The sequence below is a fragment of the Chinchilla lanigera genome, unplaced genomic scaffold (assembly GCF_000276665.1).
Source record: "Chinchilla lanigera isolate Chin_1 unplaced genomic scaffold, ChiLan1.0 scaffold00015, whole genome shotgun sequence".
Taxonomy (NCBI): domain Eukaryota; kingdom Metazoa; phylum Chordata; class Mammalia; order Rodentia; family Chinchillidae; genus Chinchilla; species Chinchilla lanigera.
The window spans coordinates 8,905,387-8,926,050 of NW_004955416.1; the positions used below are offsets into that span (position 1 = coordinate 8,905,387).

Here is a 20,664-nt window from a genome sequence, read left to right on the forward strand (position 1 = left end):
CCAGGTTGTTTAACGTTTTGAAGTGATCACGAGCAAGAGTCTCACAGTAAGAGAAAAAGCCTTAACTGCATACGAGACCTAAATCCTACAGAAGGTGCTGTTTTAGTGCAAGCAGCAGCTGTCTAGTAGGTTCAAGGACCATGATGTTTTGTAATAAATTGAGCCATCTGGGGAAGCTGATAGTACAAATGAAGCCAAGATTTCCCATATTAGTATTTTTTGGTCTCATCAAAAAAGCCTATATAGTACTCAAGATGAGTCTTGTTTTGTTTTTAGTGAAACTGGTTTCTACTGGAATCAAAGTCTTCAGAGATATGCATCGCAAAAGAACACGTACAGCCCCAGGGTTTAAGACTGCAAAGGACCATGTAGGGTATAAACACCAGTGGAAATATAAATGCCATAGAATCGTTACTGTTTATATATGTGCTCTGCTTACAAAGTCACACAGGCTACAGTCTTCACATGGTCCCTCCGACCTTATTTTTTCCCATAAGCCCTGGTAGGTCTCATGGCCACACACAAGCCACTGTGGTAAAAATGCCTATATTGCAATACATAGAAAAAAGAGTATCTTAATTACTTTTCTCACTCCTGAGACAAAATACCCAACACCCACAAGTCAAAGTAGGGGAGTTTATTTTGGCTCACAATTTGTAGAGGTTTAGTCCACAGTCAACTGTTTCCAAGGCAGGGTGACACGGCAGAGGGGCATTGCAGAGGAGAAACAGTTCATGGCAAGGTAGGCACAAAGTAGCAAGCAGCAGCAAAGCAGTGAGCCTCCCTTCCCTGTTATTCCATCCAGGCTACAAGCCTTACGGGTGGTGCCACCCACACCCATGGTGGACCTTCCCATTATCCATATCCAGAACTATGCCAAGCCAATCAGTGGACTAATTAAGTACCACACACTCTTAATTCCAGTATCACATGCCCTAAGCCCAGGCAGTTCAAAAAGCCCCACCTATGAGTGCACGAGGCTTTGGAGGGACATCTAGATACAAACCATAACAAAAGGTATCCTGGGTATCAGATCAGGGTCATCAGAAAGGGATTTAGTCTCTCTACGGTAAATACAAGCAAATAAAAGAATATTCATGTGCTCTTGGCTGGGGGTCAGCCCATCACCTGGGATCCAATGATCTCTGGGTACCTTAACAATATCCACTCTGGACCTAAGGCCCAGATCTTAGAATTAACTCAGTCCAAGGTGTTACCTAAATCTGGTACACAGCCAGCTGCCCCCAGACAACACTGGCACCAGCACGCGTGTCCTGCTGCAGAGCGGGCCCACTGTGCCTCACTCGCCACATGGAACCGCTCCTCGAAAGCCGAATCCAGTCTGATATTGCTGCTTAGGGTGGGGCACAGCACACTGCGCTGAGCTCAGGGTGACTGGAGGAATAAATCCATTCAAAGGCAGGAGCTTCCATGGGCTGACTTTAAGGCTTTATCATTAATGGCAAGGGAAAAAGGGCCAAGCTACTATCGAAGTTCTATCTTACTCTTCCCAAAGAGCGGGCAGCACCCCGAAAATGATGCCCTGGGGTTAAGTTTACCTGGAAGGACAACAGACATTTAGCAATTTCAAGCTCTTCAGCACCCATCTTCTTTTTTGGCAGTATCAGGGATTGAAACCAGGGCCTTCACACTGATACATGCCCAGCCCTTCTTATTATTTTGAATTCTGAGATACCATCTCACTAAGTCAATAATTACAGTCTCCTGCCTCAGCCTCCCACAGTGCTAGGATTACAGCCATGGGCCACAACAACCAGCTCCACCTCCCTTTTTACAGCAACTACTTCCTTTTGGCAAGCTCCCTTTTCCACTCTGTGCGTAATTTTGGTTGGAGGACAGCCCTAGCTTTCAGAAGCAGGGGCATCGGGCATCCCTTTCTAACCCTGGTACAATATGAGCAGGACCATAACCTAATCCTGGCTGATAAGATCTAAGAGCCCTGGGTCTATGAAAAAGACAGAGGATGACAAGCAATGAGGCCCACACCAACATACATCTCCCATCCTCTAGCTACACCACGACATGACCTTCTTCCACCCAGAGAGTGGCGTCCCCTTGCCTCAATCCTGGAAGGATCCTTGTAAGTGAACAGAACGCAGCAGAAGGGACTGTCACAAGAGCATGAAGCCTCTCCTTCTGGGAAATGCAAGCTGCTATGCATGAGGACATTCAGGGGCTCTTTGGAGAGATCCATTTGGACAAGAACAGAGGTTCCCTGCCCCAACAGCCAGCCAGGAGACTAAGCCAGCTTAGAAATGCATCTTCTTGCCCAGTCAATGACAACAGCTTGGGTAGCACACAACTACACCTGCATGACAGACCTAAAGCAAGAGCTGAGCCCCTCTCCAATTCCTGCTCAATAATGCAAAGAGAGGGAACAGACGACTGCTCCCTTGAGCTACTAAGTTTCAGGGTGATTTGTTACATGGCATTAGATAGCTAACATATTGGTGGGGGCAGTTTTTACTGAGGGCACAGTAACAGGGGAGGTGAAAGGCCAGCCAAGGAGGTGGCTATGCCTGAGCAGGACTGCTCAGCCTGTCCTGGCTACAGAGTGACTGCTGTCCTGCTTCCTGCCGTGAGCACCCCCGGAGCTGTTCCCAAGCCTGGCCTCCTAGCAACCGTATGGCGCCTCCAACTGCCAACCCCCTGACATTCCAATACACCCTGCTTCACTAATCAGATTCTGCTTAGGGTATTCAGAACTGGCTTCCTTGTTCACAAAGAAGAAACTGAACAGATACAGGAGTTACCACAGGGCACTACTGGCCAGGGTTGAGGGATGGTGGAGGAAAAGGCAAAGCAAAGGGGAGGGGGAAGGAAAAGATTACAATATGATTCAGAAGAAAACTAAGCACATACAGATTGACTCACACTAAGCAAAATGGAACATGTAGAAACACCAAGTTTAATGATGATAGTAACAACATGGGGTGCAGTGCCCCACAATGGACTCCGCTTCACCTACACAGCAGCACTGTGAGGCCAGCACCAGCACTGCCCACCTCTTGCAAAGGGGAACTCAGATGCACAAACAGGTGCAGAAGCCCTGGCTGAGCTCAGGTAGGCTGCTGCCAATGCGCTTGCTCACGCCCAGGTGTCAACAGATATCTTAGGGTGCTGGGAAGGACTTTGTAGCGTTGTCCTATGTTGGCTCTAGAATGTGACCTAGTATTTAATCCAGGAACTTCTGTCTACAATAGCATTTCACAGATACTAACTTCTCAGTACACACATGTTCTGAAAATTCCAAGTCTATGTTTATGGATGAGACCAGATTAGGACTGTAGATATGTAACCACTGTAGCCACGAAAAATCTTGCTAGACATGAAGATAAAGTATGAGGACAGTTAGTTTTCCCCATCCTCAGAAGTCTGACATCATTGCTCCCTACCTATCTGGTTTCAAGAGCTCATAAGCCCCTACCCCACCCCCACATCTGCAGTTACCTGTGCCAAGCTTAGCAAAGACCTGCATGGACTCATCAAAGCGCTTCTGGCAGAAGAGGTTGAAGGCATACAAGTTCTTGATGTGATGGATTTGTTGCTGCTTTTCACTGTCAGAATCATCTTTCATTTCCTGACAAGAGAATAGAACAGGTTAAGTGCTTATTGACCCAAGAACATATATTCAGCATGTTCTGGGTGACACAGTATCTTAGAAACCACAGAAGCTGAAGCATGCAAGACACCAACATGTATCTGCCTCATGGATACAGGCTAAGCACAAGTAACCACACAACTAAAATACACCAAGGTTTCTGCAAATAGCCTAACCGGTACTCCTGAAGACTGCCAAGGTCATGCAGAATAGGAAAGAGGAAGACACTGTCACGGCCTGAGGACACTAAGCATAAGTGACAATGAAATGCAACACAATTTCCAGATTTGATTCTGGAATAGTAAAAAGGAAAGTGATGGAAAAACTGGTCAAGTCTGAATAAAGTCTTAAAATTAGTTTTAAAATAAAAATTCTAAATGAGACAGGGTAAGCACGAAGGCAGAAGCAGTCTGAGCAGGGGTCCAGGGTGGGCGCCAGCAGGGACCAAGCCTGGGGCAGCAGGGATGAGCTGCAGTTGGCCACACGCAGCTGGGCAAGGGATGGAAGGGAGGGGAAGAGGACGATGTGCTCATGGGAAAGGGGACAGACATGTGCGAGACCCTCAAATGACACACCGCACGGTAAGCTCAAGGGCTGAAAGACATCTGGTGAGATTTGCAGAGCTGGGGATGATCCTACTTACAGCAAAAGCTCAATAAATGGGGCAATAAACAGCCTTGTTTCCTTTGATTACCTTTCCTCCTTATATCCCTTTTATCAATCTTTACCAAATCTAATTTCTTCTTCACAACATCTCAGTTCCCTTCTTCCCTTCCTTTCCCTATGGCCACCTGAGTCCAGCCACTGTCAGCATATGACTGTGCTTATTCCCACATTTTTTTTTTAAACAGGTATTGCTACATAGCCCAGGATGGCTTTGAACTTGTGATCCTCCTGCCTCAGCCTACCTGCTGGGATTATAGGTGTACATCATCACACTCAAGCTTAGAAATTAACTTTTATTACCCTCATCCAAAATTCTTTAAATTGTCCACTTTAGGCTCAGAATGACTTTTGTTGTTTCCTGAAATCAAATGCACCCTGTACCAATTATAATCATCCTCACTGAGGATGTTTATAAGAATAAGACCTAGGCCCTAACAGTCAACTCCAAAATGGTTGTTGGCCATGGGAGTTCCACTAGAACAAGGGCATGGTCACTGCTTTGCTGTGAGAAACATGTCACACAAACATAAGGAGAGTAACTGCTGTGGTTTGAAGACTGTGTGCCTGGCCCCACCTCCCTGGGCTTCAAGTGCTGGAAACCAGGTCCCCAGTGTGCCAGTGCTGAGAGATGGTGTGGACCTCTTATGAGCCGGGCCTAGTGGCAAGCCTGAAGGCGACTGGGGCCATGGGATGGATCTATGCAACTCCTGAGAAGTTCGTGAGAAGAGGTTGACATAAAAGGAGCAGCTCCAGCCCTTCCTGACCTCCCTGCTCCTAGCTAGAGGTATAACTGTTGGCTTGCCCCTAACTGTTACGCATGCCAAGGTGTGGCAGCACTCACCATGGATACTGCACTCTGCCATCTGGACTTTGAACCTCCAAAACTCAGGTAAATAAACCTCCTTTCTTCATAAGTCAATTGCATCTGGTATTTGTTACAGTGACAAGTTGACTAGTACAGTACCAATCATAAATGTCAGGACTGCGGCCTGCAACAGCTCAAGGTGGTTTCAGAATACCTAACAGAGGTTACTAATCCCAACAGAGAAGTTACCTTTGAAAGAAATCCAGAGGGGCCCTTTAGTTGCTACCTCCAACTACACTGTAATATTACATCTGTGACTGTTACTGTACTTGGAATATTTCCACTGTCTTTAGTTTTTCAAAACAAAAAATAGCTATTATGTTATTCTCTCATTAATTCTATAGGATACTATTTTAGTATCATCATCAAATATCGTCCTGTATTTGTTTTGTTTTGTTTTGTTTGTTTGTTTGTTTTGAGATAGAATCTCAATACATAGTTCAAGCTGGCCTTGAACTAAGACCCTCACTATATAAGCCTAAGCCGGCCTTGAACTTGTGGCGATCCTCTAGCTTCATAGACGCCTGAGTTCTGGGATTATGGGCATGCGCCACAATGCCCAGTTCATTTGAACAGATTTTTTTTTTAAAGATTTAAAAAACTAACAAAACAGGGCTGGGAATATAGCTGAGCAGTGTAAGCGCCTGCCTAACAAGCGCAAGGTCCTGAGTTCAAGTCCCAGTACCCAAAAATAAATAAATAAATAAATAAATAGAACTATCAAAACAGCATGAAGACAAAATCAAAACAACACAAAAACAACAAAAAACAATACATGACCTCAAAAAAAATGAGAGGAATTAACAATGGTTACTATGCTATATACTGTTATCTTCAACAAAGTTGCTCGGTCCACCAGGCATAAGGATCAAACAATCAGAGACAGTAACAATGCCAGGACTACAGCCCAGCGGCACAAGCACTTGCCTGGCAAGTGCAAGGTCCTGAGTTTGATTCCCGGTACCAAAAAAAAAAAAAAAAGACAAAAAAAAAGACAGTAACAAGTTCCAATGTTTTTTAATCACTTAAACCGATTAATGAAGGGAAAAAGTAAAATCACAGAGCCCCACAGATATCTTAAGATAGACCCTGAACCAAACCCTCTTTCAGCTCTGTGCTCCTTCTACTAGTCCAAAATAAATATGAGCATCTACACCACATTCAGCCCTTTTGAGAACAATGGGGAGGGTGACTCACGCCAAAAGCTCAGGAACAAGACTTACTGCGAGTTGCAGCGCCAATTCAAACTGTTTATCCTGCAGAAGCTGTTGGATCTGAGTCGCCATGGGGACAGGAATGAGTCTCCAAACAAAATGATTGCTGGCCACATAGATAATATTTGATCTGGAGGCAGAAGTGAGATTATCAGTAAAAGAACATCGGCCCTATGGGAACACAGGTGATTTTAACCTTGGCGATGACAAGGTAGCCACAGTGAAGAAAGAAATTCCTTACCCCCCTGAGGTAATGAAACGAGGCCTCTGCAGCTCAATGCTCTGGACCAGAAGCCTCGGCTCAAATGTTCGAATCTCCACGTATCGAGGCAACACCGCAATGATGTAGGGCGGCTGGTGCTCTGTGCAAGAGAGAATGGGCTGAGCTACAGTTCTGGTAAACAGCTTTGTGTTACGGACTGTTTCAGCTGCTCGTGTGAAACTGCATTCAAATGAACCTTCAATAACGCCCACTAGTCCAATACCACCCCGAGATCTTACACCACGGTACGGAAAGGGAAAGACATCATTTTGCCTGAGTGATGCCAAGGAGGGAACTTTCCTGCGCAGAAGGGATGCCCTGGCTCTGCAGACAGGGACCTGACCCCACGCCCTAGTGTACCCTCTTATCTTCAGTCACAAAGCAGACGGACAAAAGCTGGAAGTGGCAGCCTCTAGTGAGGCCTCGGGGGAAAAGCCAGCTACAGACCGCTTCTTCCCTCCTCTTAGAAAGAGGAAGAGAAAGGCAATTTCTTTCTTCCTGAGCTACATGGCTCACCAGTGTTTCTGCCTGAGAGTTTCACAGATGCAACGTTCCACTCAGTGGCTGTTATGGTTTGAACGCTTTCGTCCCCTCTCCTGTGTTGAAATTTCATTTTGAGACAGGAGCTCACTAAATTGCAATCCTCTCACCTCAGTCTCCTGACCAGCTGTGATTCTAGGAAGGTACTACCATACCCAGTTTCTTTCTCTATTTTTTAAAAATAACACTTAACCATATCCACTCTCTCCATCCTGTACTGTGATAGGCCTGGGACAAGCCACAGCTTAAAAGTGCTGGTAAGGCAGAATAAAAGCACTAAAGAAGTCAGTATGTAAAAAGCCCAAAACTCTTGCAAGGAAAGCTTTCCTTTGTTTGAGAAGATTTAATACAAAACAGTCTTTAAAATACAAAAACTGAGCTGGGCATGGTGGCACACACGCCTGTAATCCCAGCACTGAGGAGGCTGAGGCAGCAGGATCACTGAGAGTTGGAGGCCAGCCTGGGCTACAAAGTGAGTTCAAGGTCAGCCTGAACTACATGGTGAAACCCTGTCTCAAAAAAGAGAAAATAAACAAAAACTTATAATGAGACTAAATAAAGGTTTGCTTTACTTTCTACCGAACTTTTAAAAGAAATTAAACATAATTGCACCAACTTAAAAATACGAAATGGAGGTGGAGCTCAGTGGCAGGGCACTTGCCTAGTATGCACAAGACCCTGAGTGAGGGTCTGCACTACAGAAAGAAAAAATAATTAAAAGTAAGAAAATATTAGCCAAGCATGACAGTGTATGCTATAATCCCAGCACTCAGGAGGCTGAGGCAGGAGGACTGCTGTGAGTTTGAGACCAGCCTGGGCTACACAGTGAGTTCAAGGCCAGCCTGAAGTACACAGTGAGACCCTGTCTGAAAAAAACCAAAAATAAATAAATAAATAAATAAATATTTTTCATGGCTATATTCCATATTAAATAAAGAACTGGTAAAAAAATCACGATGAGTGTGGAGCAGGACATTTTTTAGTTTATCTTTTAATGTATTACCTACGTGGGTCTTTGGGCCTGACCAAGCCATATGATTGTTTGATTCTGGAGAAAGTCTAGCAAAAGCATTGGTGTGAAAGGATATGATAGCAGGACCTGTGTCCCTGTGGAAAGCTGCTGGGACAACACTAGATACCTTGCTGAGATATGCCTGAAGGAATGATAACACGATCGCTAACCAAGTTAAGTCTCATTCCTGTGATAACTGAGTTGTATTCCTCCCATTTGCTCTGTTGCTCCTTTCTGTTTGTATCCCCCAAAAAAGGCTAAGGAGGATGGTAATCAAGGCTTCGGTTCCAGAGGCTGCAAGCCCACTTAACCCATGATTGTCTCTTATTTTTCTTTTCATCCGTGGGCACCTCGTTCTCAGGACCTGTCACCCCAGACAGAGACGGAACGTATACCAACAGATGAGCTATTACCTTATACTCATTATAACGGATACTATAAAATAAAAAATTCTGGAAAGTGTTATGGAAATCAGAATGGAAGATTCCTCAAAAAACTAAAACTAGAAATTCTTTTTGACCCAGCTATTCTCCTTCTAGGTATCTTCCCAAAAGAGTTAAAGACATCTGATTACAGGGACACAGTCATACCCATAGCAGCACAATTCATAATAGCTAAATCTTTTTGTTGTTTTGAGACAGGGTCTCACTATATATAGTTCAGGCTGGTATTGAACTCATTATGTAGCCCAGGCTGGCCTCGAATTTATGGCTATCCTCCTGCCTCAGCCTCCTGAGTGCTGGGACTACAGGTGTGCACCACCACGCCCAGCTCAACAGTAGCTAAATCTTGGACTCAGCCTGTATGTTCATCAACAGATGAATGGATAAAGAAAATGTGGTATTCATATACAATGGAGTACTATTCTGCTTACACTGCTCAGCTATATTCCCAGCCCTGTTTTGTTAGTTTTTTAAATCTTTATGGCACTATTCATGCCATAAACATAGGTCATTTGTAGGAAAATGAATGCACCTTGAGACCACAATGTTAAGTGAAATAAAGCAGACGCATACACTTAATATCACATGGTTTCTCTCCTGTGAGAAACCAAAATATAAGCAGCAAAGTAAAAGACAGATAATAGGAAGTAGGGAGATAGATCTTTCTCCAATGGGAAGGAGATCAAGAGATGCAGGGAGGGGAGGAAGGGGAGGGGAGGGAGATAAAAAAGACTGGATGTGTTCTGTCCACATACGGACTCCACACACGAATGTAACCACATGCACTGTAAACATGCACTAAAAGAAAATAAAAACTGGGAAAAAAAGTGTCCACAAGAATGTGGAAAAATTAAAGTCTTTGTACTCGTCAGTGGGAACGTAAAATGGGTGAAGCAGCTATAAGAAACAGTACGACGGTTCCTCAGAAAATTATAAATAGAATTACCATAAGCTACCGCAATCCTTCTGAGTACAGAGCCAAAAGAATTGAAAACAGGACTGTGAAGGGATATTTGCATATTTATGTCCATAGCAGCACTGTTCAGTAGCCAAAAGTGAATGCAAACCAAGTGTGCACACAGACAGACAAACGGACAGAATGGAGTATCACTCAGCCTTGAAAAGGAAGACAATTCTGTCAGATGATACAACCTAGACAAATCTTGAGGACATGATGCTAAGTGAGATGCGGCCAAGTCACACAAAAAGACAGATACTGATTGATGCCACTTATAGAAGGGATCTAGAAGAGTCAAATCCATAGAAATGGAAAGCAGGATAGTGGCTGTCAGGGGTAGTTGTTTAGGTTTAAGAGCTGCTGTTAAAAAAAAAAGAGCTGCTGTTATCCAAGATGAAAAAGTTCAAAAACGCAGTTGTACAACAATATAAAAAATAAACTTAACCCTACTGCACTTAAAAATCATTAGGATGATCAATTTTGTTTTTTTTTATCATATTAAAAAGTTTTAATGTAAAAAGTTAGTAAAAAGCAAACCACTAGATGGCATAATTACATAGAAATTTAACCTCTAAGAATGTACTGTATTCTCTCAGGTGTGGTGGTGCACGCCTATAATCTCAGCACTTGCGAGGCCAAGGCAGGAGGACTGCCACGAGTTTGAGGCTAGCCTGAGCTACACAGGGAGTTTAAGGTCAGGCTGTAGCATGACCTTAACATAGCAAGGCTGTAACATAGCAAGACCTTGTCCCCCCAACAAAAAAAACAACACCACCACCACCACCAAAAACACAAATTCCTTATAGTTTCTTAGTGTGTCTCACCTGCTGTGAATTTTTATTTCTAATTATCTATTTTCAGACAAAAAGTTTTTCCTATTACATTTGCAATTTACACTCTGAATAATACCATAAGATCTCAAAGCTAAAAGGGAACTAAGAAATTAGTTATTTGGGATCTATATATTTCCATTACTTTTACTGCTCTTGCTATTATTATGCTGATATTTTTCATCTTCCCAAAAACTAAAAGAAAATTTAAAGGCAAGTCATCTCATATTGATTTTTTTTCTCTTTTTATGCCGGCCTCATTTTGAAATTTAGTACAATTTTCTTTAGTGTTAACTTGTATAAATATGCAAAAGTTCTTCATCCTTTTTAAAGCTGGCCCACTTGCATAAGGAGCCAGAGGAGGCAACACTCATGATGCGCAGTGTGATGGGCAGATGTGGAAAGCCCAAGAAGTGAGTAGTCCCACCTGCGGCCCAGAGGATTTCAGAGGAAGGGCCTCCGAACATGGCCCCGGAAATTAAAGCACAGACATGGCTTTTGTGAAACACTGTGGAAGGAAGGTACCAGGACACCAGCAAAGGTTTTAAAACAGGAACTTCCAGGCTGAGGAATCAGAAACACTTCAAACACTGTTTCAAGGGTCTTCATCTCATCTGCCAAACTGCCCCCTGAGAAGCCAAGGCTCCCTAAGATATGAGGAAGCCTCCTGGGAGCTCTCAGCTCCCAAAATACACAAACCTGAGCCTTCTAAAACACCGTCCTTCTGATTTATCTTCATTCTGGTCTATGCGTCTCTAACCATCGCCAGAACACAATGCTTTTATCAAGACCACTACCACTGAGAAACCCCCTGGCCTCTCAGGCCCCTCCCCAGACCTCTAGCAACTGGCCCCACCCTACTCCTCCATCCTGGAGACCACTGTTTCAGCAGCTTAGTCCTGGCAGCGGCCTTCCACAAATAAACACAGCTCCTGCACTTTCACTCAGTTTTCCACCTATTCTTTCTGCCCAGAAGGCAAGGGACTTTTTCTTCTAGCCAGATTTCAAACTCCCTACCCATCCTAGTCCAGTCTTAACTATGCAGTGAAACTTCCTAGTTAAACAGTGAACGTCTCTGAGAAATGCTGAAGTTTAATGCATTGAAATGAATACCTGAAGCAGGGCCTTGTTCTGTCTCTTTATCTGTCCCTTCTTCTCAAACTAGAGTCCTTCAAGACCCAAGGCAGGTCTGTGTGCTCCATTCCACAAAAGGAACTAGTTAATAGTGCTCATGTTTCTAGCTGCCAAGGAACCGCTGCAAAAGTGAGCAGATGCTGAAGCTGGATGTCATGGCACACACCTACAACCCCAGCACTTGGGAGGCTAAGGCAAGAGGATTGTTATAAGTTTGAGACCAGCCTGGGATTTAAAGTGAGCTCAAGGCCAGCCTCAACTGCATAGTGAAACCCTATCTCAAAAAGACCAGAAAAAAAAAAAACTAGACTGTCCTGTTTTTAAAGGCCCTGAAACTACTTCTGTGAAGGGAACTAAGAGTGAACAATACAATGTAAAGCAATCTGCGAGATCTTGGACAGGGCCTCATTCCACACAGATGACACAGCCCCAACCCCAAGGGAAAACGGCAGTGACCACTGGCCTCACCCATGGCCACCGGGATGTCTGTCCAGTTCAGGGCACATTTCTGGGTGCAGATCCCCTCTTCATTGAGCACCACGGTGAGATCATCCTGACCCACAGCCACTTTTCCATCTGCCAGAGGTGCAACTAAAGGCTCCAGCTGTTTTCCTGTTGGAAAGAGCTCTTTGATAGACCCCTTTCCATCCACCTACAGGAAGACATAGAGTGAGTCACTCAGCTTTCCCCAGCCAGAGGCATGAACAGCCTAGAAATGTCCAGACAAAACCCCACACCTGGGAGGCCAGTAACACTCCTTGTTTGACGTAAGCATCACATTGTTTGTTATGACAAGCTTTACAATAGTGTAACACCAGTGCTCTAATACAGAGAAAAGCATTTACCTGGTAATGGACGATACCAGGTACTGGGGAGTACAGGGCACTTGGGCTGCCACACACTGCTGGTGGAGGCATAGCTTTTTGTTCGCTGATTTCTCATAAAATTAAACATAAACTTACCATATGACCCAGCAACCCACTTCTAGGCATTTACCCAAGGGAAATGCAAATTCATTTATACAACCAACTGAATGCCAATGTTTACAGCAGCTTCACTGTAATTACCAAAGATCAGAAACAACTTCATCTGCAACTGATGAATGGATAACAAACTCTGGTACATTCATAAAACAGAACACTACTCAGCCACTTAAAAAAAGCTACTGTCATGCACTATACATGTGAATGTCAAATGTATTATGCTAAGCGAAAGCAGCCAGATTCAAAAGGGTAAATAACGTATAATTCTATTTACATGACATCCCAGAAAAGATGAAATCTTTGAAGACAAAGAACAGATCAGCAGTTACCAAAGTTTTGGGAGCTGGACAAATATGGGCTGACTCCAAAGGAGCGGTGTGAAGGAGTTTGGGATGATGGGGTGGTTTTGAGTTTTGATTGTAGTATTAGTTATACAAGTCTAGGCACTTGTTAAAACCCAGAGTTGTACACGAAAAAGAATAAATTTTACTGTATGTCAAAAAGTAATTCTTTTTATTAAGTCAAGATTTCCTACTCTCAGAATGGTGTACTTTCAAGGAGACGAAGAAGGCAGGGATGTAGCTCAGTGGCAGAGCACTTGCCTGACATACACATGAACAAAAATGTCAGAGGACTGAGAGCCTCCTACAACTTCCAGCTCAGTCCCCCGCCCTCATAGATCCCTCTCTGCACCCCCATACCTTGTTGCTATTAGGCTGCTGCACAGTAGTGATTCCTCCAGGAGTTTGCAACCCCGATGCTGATAAAATTAGGATGTTCCCAAAATAAACTATGGAACAAATATATCAATAAACAATGAAGAGCTCACACTTTGGGGAGCAGGAAGAAAGGCTTCCAGAATTGGCCAGTCTGGATCAATAAAAGTGAACAAAGCTAAGAGATTTAGATTATTCTATGAAATGAATGGTATATCAATGTTTTCTATGTAAGAGTACACATATTGGAGGGAAAAAATGTTGTGAGTCTTTGCCATGTAGATTAAAGAGAAAAAGCAAGTTATAAAACAATGTGTGGCTAGGCATGGTGGGCGTGCCTGTAATCCCAGCACTTGGGAGACTGAGGCAAAAGGATCACTATGAGTTCAAGGTCAGCCTGGGCTACAAAGTAAGTTCAAAGCCAGGCTGAACTGCATGGTGAAACCCTGTCTCAAAAACGCAAAAATCAAAACAAAACAAAACAAAAAACAATGTGCATAACATGAAGTTGGTCTGGATTTAAAACATCCGCCTAAGGTCTCATGTGTTCAGAAGCAGTGCTTTTTGAAAGTGAATGGATTACAAGAGCTCTAAACACATCCATGATTCATCTACTGATGAGCTCAGAGCTAAATGTGCTGTTAGGAGGTAGAGTCTGTTGGAGAAGGGTGGGTCACTGGGGGTATGACCTGGAAGGGTGTACAGTATTCTTGTCCCTGCCCACCCCCAGCTTTCTGACTGCCATGTGTTGAGCAGCTTTCTTCTGTCACATCTTTCTGCCATGCCATTTCTGCTATGGAGCCAATTAACTATGGACCAAACCCTCTAAAACCTTAAGCCAAAATAAACCTTGCCTCTTAAAAGTTGTATATGGCAAGTACTTTGTCCCAGCAATGAAAAAGTGACATAAAATATACATAACAGCTTCATAAAAAGGATAGAAGCCTATATACCAAAAGCTTAACAAATTTTTCTTTCTCCTTTTTATTTTTTTGCGGTGTTGAAGAATTGAACTCCCGGCTTTCCGCATTCCAGGTAAATACTTTGTCACTGAGGTACATTCCCATCCCTCAGTGAATACAATAGTACCTCGATTCATGAATACTTTTGTTTGCAAACAATTTGGTTGACAAACAGAAGCATTTGGAAAAATTTTGTTTTTGTTTGCAAACTCTGCATCAGGTAACAAACATGACCGCAATCATCTTTCCCACCCAAACACAAATGTGGTCATCTTTTCCAAAATCATAGAACAAATTACATTCATGAACTGAAGTAGTACTGTACTTCTGAATGGGGAATTCCAGATGATTTGCACTACTTTTATTTCCTTATCTAGATTTTGTTATTTTTTAAATAATGTACATATGTAGGTTTTGAAATATAAGAAAACAGTGAAAAAAATTTGAGATAGGGTCTTGCTATGTAGGTCAGGCTGGCCTCAATCTCACAGTGACCCTTCCAATGTGCTGGGATTACAGGTATGTACCACCATGCCCAGCTCAAAAATAAGTTTTAAAACAAATATACTAAGAGATTTGGGGAGGCAGGAGATTCAAAGCATTAAAAATACTTAAGTGAGTGAGGACAGCAGGGCAAATGTGAGCAGTCCTAATGATTAGTCCTAATAATTAGATATATGCTGTGAATAATCATTATGTAGAGAACTGACAGCTGACACTGCATGGTTTAAATCACTCAGACATCTTATTTGTGAAAAATGCTAACAGCACAAAAAATAAACAAACATATAAACAAAAACCTTGATATGCCAAAAGTTCTAATTAAGTTGGTCTTCTGACTTGCAGTTGAGAAGTACATAATTATCTTTCCCAAGGTAAACTGATGATATTTGCAAAATTATAAAAGAATTACCCTTATTAGGTAGTAGTCTCTCTTGAAACCCACACAGATAGAATTTTCACACCAGGCCATAGACTTGGGCATATCTGATACACTGAAGTCCCCCTGAAAAGAGAACAGGAATACAGTTGAAAAGACATTAAAATAGAAGAGAAGAAAAAAATACAGAAACAAAAACAAAACTTAAAACCTGTTATTTCACTTCCATTCTGCAAAATAACCCTCACCCTCATCTGGACACAATTTTCCTAGCACACTGCCAGGAAACCATGCCTAATAAAAATAGAATTCGACCAGGAATGGGGCAAAGTGCACTTGGAGAAGGTAAAGCCCACTTTGAAATAAACCAGTCTACACAAACGCTATAGAATTGTATCACAAGTGGACACGAACAACCTCTCATCTACAGTATACCAGAGTGTTCAGGTGGGGAGACTATAAGGTGGGGGCCTAAACTCCACTAGAACCAAGCAGGAAGTCTCTCAAACTATAGGCTGCCCACAGCAGAAGCTCCCGCCCAACCCAAGGACCCATTAACAGTGGACTTCACCTGTAATTCATGAAATTCCCTGTCCTTCCAGAAATAGAGCTGCAGTTTCTTCTTTACTGCCACACACATCCGCAACTCCTCCTCGCCAGTCTCTGTGTGCTGGGAAGAAATATCCAGAGCAAATGAGGACGTGCACAGGATGACCCACTAAGTTGGTGACAAGTACATCAGAGATTTTCTACCTTGAAATGGAAACTAAGCTGAAAATCCCCTGTAGCATAAAGCCATTCTGCCCGCAAAGCTGGAGAGAACCCCACCATCCTCCTAGATATCCTCAGAAACTCAGAGAGCCTCATCCCCAAGTCCCACCAGCCAAAGAATCCAGGGAGCACAGGGACATTTACAGTGCAGAGGAAAATCCCATGGCAAGCCTTCACCTACATGACTGCTTCCTCCTTTTCTCTTAAATGTCGCTTGCTCATGACTATCATGAGTGAGGCAAGGTTCAGCATATGCCAGTGACTCCAGGCCCACCTTTACTCCTTTATTTTAATTTACTTTAATTTTTATTTTGGGGGGTGGTTTCAGACAGGGTCTTGCTACATAGTACAGGCTGACCTCAAACTCACAGAAATCCTCCTGCCTCACCCTCCAAGTGCTGGGATTACAGGCTTGCACCACCACACCCAGCTTTATTCCTTTAAAGGAGTTGGGAAAAGAAAATCCTAAGCAAAAAACAGTGCAATATCAAGGGAGGGAGAGGAAGGGGGGATGTATCATGTACAAATTCCCTATGATAAATGGCACATGTGTAGCTAAAAGGTACTAATAAAATTAATTTTAAAAAAAGATTTTAAAAAAAGAATTAAAAAAACAATGCAGTATCAGAGTGGAGCACTTATGTGGAAGAGATCATGGCTGGGGGTGTAAGGCAGATTTTGAAGAATGTAAGAAACATAAATTAGCAAAAATAAGGAGATGTCATTTCTGAACAATAAAGACCCCCCTTGGTGATCTGTTTAGCACAAGTGAATTTAACATCACAGTTATGTTCGTGATACTGTCTCTCTCTTGCTGAGAGTTGAATGAGTAATTATCTTTAGACTTCTGGCTTTCTAATTAGAACATACAGGACTGCAAATATCTCAACTTCACAGCATGAACTACGGGGGAAATCTCTCCACAGTAACCCCAACCCTAATGCTCTCTTCTGAGTCTCATGGAATGGGCTCACCAATGCCATTTCCCCACAGAGCGGTGCGAAGGCAGGGAAGACTGCACTGACACAAGCACGAAGCCACACTCATCCTGTGTATACTCACGTGGAGGTCACAGGTGAACAGCGATGCTCCCTTTGCCTTTGAGACTGTAGTGATTTGTTGAAATGTTAACAGATCATGGACATATATGTTGTTTTCTGTTTGGGAGGAAGCAGGATATCACTATAAATGACCACCCTTCTCTAGTACAGCCACATTCAAGATGAGAGAGGGGACCAGGTGACACCTGCAACCACCAGATGGCACACGCTGCTTGGCGACTTCCCTTCAGTTTCACTAAGGAGGATTTACTCCGGGATGTTCCCAGAGTAACACCCATTTTACAGGTCATCTGGTCTTCTCAACTTGGGTGTTCCAGTCCTTCAAATTTTGGGCTGACTTGAGTAGAAGAGCTCTTTCACGTCCAAAGCACTTTGTACCTTGCCCTTCTCAAGACGGGAAATTTGTGATGCAGTAGTTGTACAACAAATAATTTTCAAAGCTATTTACATTAGGAAAAGAAGTCTGTGGATTCTGTGTGAACCCATGGCAAGGACTGCCTCCAAGCCAAGCTAGCAGGCTAACACAGCAGTCCCCTCTTAGACTGCCTAATTCCAAAACTCCAGCGGGTGCCTGAGTTGGTTGGGATAGTAGTGAACCCCATATGTATACTATGTTTTTCCTATACATACCTGTAATAAAGTTAGACACAGTAAGAAATGAAAAATAAATGTAATAAGTAATAAGTTAGACACAGTAAGAAATGAAAAACAGTAACTAGTAATAACATTAAACAATTATACTGTAATAAAAAGCCTCTGTGACTGCAGTATCTGTCTCTCAAAATACCTTCCTGCACGGACCTGGCCACCCTTCTTTCAAACTCACAGCTGACCACAGGTAACTGAGACATCAGGAAGGAAACTGAAGATCAGAGACAGCAGTGATTCCACTCTATCCTGCTATCTAGTTTCAGCTATGAGGGTTCAGTTGCCTTAAATGTGCATCCTTAGCCCCAGGAACTAAGTGTACAATGACTACTATTGGGTCCTGGGCTGAAATGTGCAGAGTGTGAGGCAAGTTTCTAGTCCTCTGCTTGTCAAGAAAAGGCCTTACTGGTTGCCCTCCATGAAACCATGGCTCCTTACATACCCGCTCCACAGTCTGATCCCATCTGCCTCTCACCTGATAGCTTGTCACTCTGCCACACCCTAAGCCTGGCCACAATGAACCATTTCCAGTGTATCCATGTTGCAAAGCCTTGCACCAGTTGTCCCTTCTGACTGTGATGCTCTGCCTACCTCCCACCTCCCTTCCTGTGGAAATCCTAATAATCCACTAAACAGTCCAGTCTCTCACATTATGAGGATAGGGTTTTACTGAGTTTAAATCACAGAGACTGGCCTCACACTTGTATTCTTCTGCCTCTGCCTCCCAAGAGAGGCAGGAATTACAGAAAGCACCACCATACCTGGCCCCCCAGTACATTTTATAAATTTCCACTTTTACTTACTACTTTGTGTATTATTACTTTCTTTTACTTCAGTCCTCATATTCTGAATATAAGTATCACAGAGAAACAATGTCTCATTAAACTTGTTATTACCAATGTCTAGTTCAGGCTTTGGACAGAGCACAGCTCAATAAATACAGTACTTGATTGATTGCTATATGAATGAAATGAGAATCCTTGCACAACAGAGTTCATGTTTATGGTAGACGCTGTCTTTATTACTCATGGGCTATATCTGGTTTGGGGTATACCATTATAAAGTTAATCACTATCAGATTAACCATGAAATGACTAGTTAGGTCAATTTTTCTCTCTTAACGCCCAAAATACAAATGCAACCCCTTTTCTTACCTAACAAGCTGACCAGAATCTTAAACTGGGAAACCACATGGATCTAGAAAACAGCAAGTTAGACAAAATTAAACATTCTAGACAAGGATAAGCAAATGCTCATTTAACAACAGTGTTAAAAAGGTACTAAAGAGCCTAACTAGTTATAGAAGTCTGACTCATTTTTATGTGCAACTATGATTTCTGCTATGAAAGAGGATTTAGGTGCATGACGTATGGGAGGAGAATCCTGCATTAGTAGGAGAGAGAGCAGAGGATTCAAAGAGCTAATAAATAACATCAAAGTTCTAACTTGCCAGGTATCATGGCTTGGGCATAATTTAATTATATCAGGTGTTGGCCACGTGTGGGAACCTTGGTGATATTAAGAGATGGAGCCTGGGAGAGCTGCTTAGATCATGGAAGTGGACCCTCAGAAGTGACTAATGTAGCTGTCATAGGACCCTTACATTCGACTCAAGAGAGGCTTGTTACAAAAGAACACTCTCTGGCTACATGTTTGGAAATATGAACTCTCCCTCTTCTGTGTGCTCCTGCAAGGAAGCCTTATCACAGCAGGGCTGATGCTGGTGCCATGTCCTTAAACCTCCAGAATGTGAGCTAAACAAATCTCTTTTCTTTATAAAGTAGTCTGTATCAGGCATTTCATTACACTAACAAAAGGCAGACTAATACAGCAAGGTGTCATGTAAGTCAAATATACCTGTAGCATCTATCATCACTCCTTACCTGCTGAATCTTTTTGGAGAAGTTCTTATTGGATTTCTCTAGAGTTACTTCAAATCTGTTGCAGCCTATGAAAAAGAAGTAGATATGCAAATTTCTAAATACAGGGATGCATATGAAGGCAACCACAACGAAAGTATTATTCATACTGTTCTCATACACAAATCTTCAAAAACTCCTAAGACTAAAGTCAAGAGATTTGCCAGCAGTCTTTACTAAGCACAGCAAGTTGCTTTCAACTCCAAGTTTAGGACAGAAGGTTTCACGTGCCTTTGGCATCAGCAGAAAAGATCACAGAAGTTTACTGAGCCTAAGTCTGAAGATCTTACCCTACGTAATAAGTACCTTGGCCAAGTGTGTCATAAGAAGGAACGCAAGAAGTCAAATATAAAGCCCAAGCAAGTAAACCCAGCTGAAAGCACCCTGACATCTAAACCAACGAATTCCCAGCAGCTGTCCTAGTCCTAGATCCCAGGGACAGAGCAAACACTTAATCCAGCTTAGATCATTTAGTGATCTACACTTACTGCTGCTTTCAGGTGATGCTATATCTGCTGGCACTGTTACAAAAAAGGGAAGAAAGTTATAAGCCATTAAAACACATGAATTCAGCTTTGCTGAGGACGCCAAAAGTATTCAGTCTCAGAAGTCAGCAAGGCATCAAATAAAATAGCCATTATCGTAATAACAGCAGCTATCCCTAATCAACAATAGATACCAGGTTCTGGGTTTGAAAACTTACGTATTTTTTTCTGTAGCCTCCCACAGCTCCCAAGAGGTAGGTTATTATTCCTGATTCCTATCTGAGGGGTCTGGCACCTCAAGTACTCAAGAAGCAGCCATCATGAGATGAGCCTACAAATAAACTCAGTGCTGAGCCAGGGCCACAACTCGCTATTCTCCAAACTGCTGGAGGAAGCTGCCACAGCCGAGCCTGCTTCCTGACAGCTTGCCATGTTGGCAGGAAGCTGGTGGCGACTCTGAGGCTGCCACAAGACTGCTACACAAGCCAGTTGTGAGTCCCTCAGCAGAAGAGATAAAGACGGGCCCTACAGTTGGGAACACGGTATTCTGCCACCACATTTTAAATAAGAAAAAAACAATTCTGCTTGAGGAAATGATCTATATTTGTAAAAGGCTTTATTATTACATTCAACTATTCTTTTTTTCTTCCAAAAATTCTTTTTGTAAGCAGAATTCTCTACGTCAGAGATTCT

General features: G+C 42.9%; 1 protein-coding gene across 2 annotated transcripts in view; it reads right to left on the bottom strand.

The window, feature by feature from the left end:
- Positions 1-20,664, bottom strand: part of Vps39 (vacuolar protein sorting 39 homolog (S. cerevisiae)) — a 43,103-nt gene that overhangs the window by 12,138 nt on the left and 10,301 nt on the right. The window contains exons 3-12 of one of the 2 annotated variants that reach the window (XM_005381326.2): positions 19,975-20,007; positions 19,451-19,515; positions 18,722-18,764; positions 16,921-17,015; positions 15,659-15,757; positions 15,121-15,213; positions 12,015-12,198; positions 6,609-6,729; positions 6,377-6,497; positions 3,472-3,601 (exon numbers count right to left, since the gene is read on the bottom strand). In XM_005381326.2, the coding sequence (XP_005381383.1) occupies positions 3,472-3,601; positions 6,377-6,497; positions 6,609-6,729; positions 12,015-12,198; positions 15,121-15,213; positions 15,659-15,757; positions 16,921-17,015; positions 18,722-18,764; positions 19,451-19,515; positions 19,975-20,007 (984 nt within the window). The remainder of the gene's footprint in view (positions 1-3,471; positions 3,602-6,376; positions 6,498-6,608; positions 6,730-12,014; positions 12,199-15,120; positions 15,214-15,658; positions 15,758-16,920; positions 17,016-18,721; positions 18,765-19,450; positions 19,516-19,974; positions 20,008-20,664) is intronic. The other variant, XM_005381327.2, reaches the window with a different exon arrangement.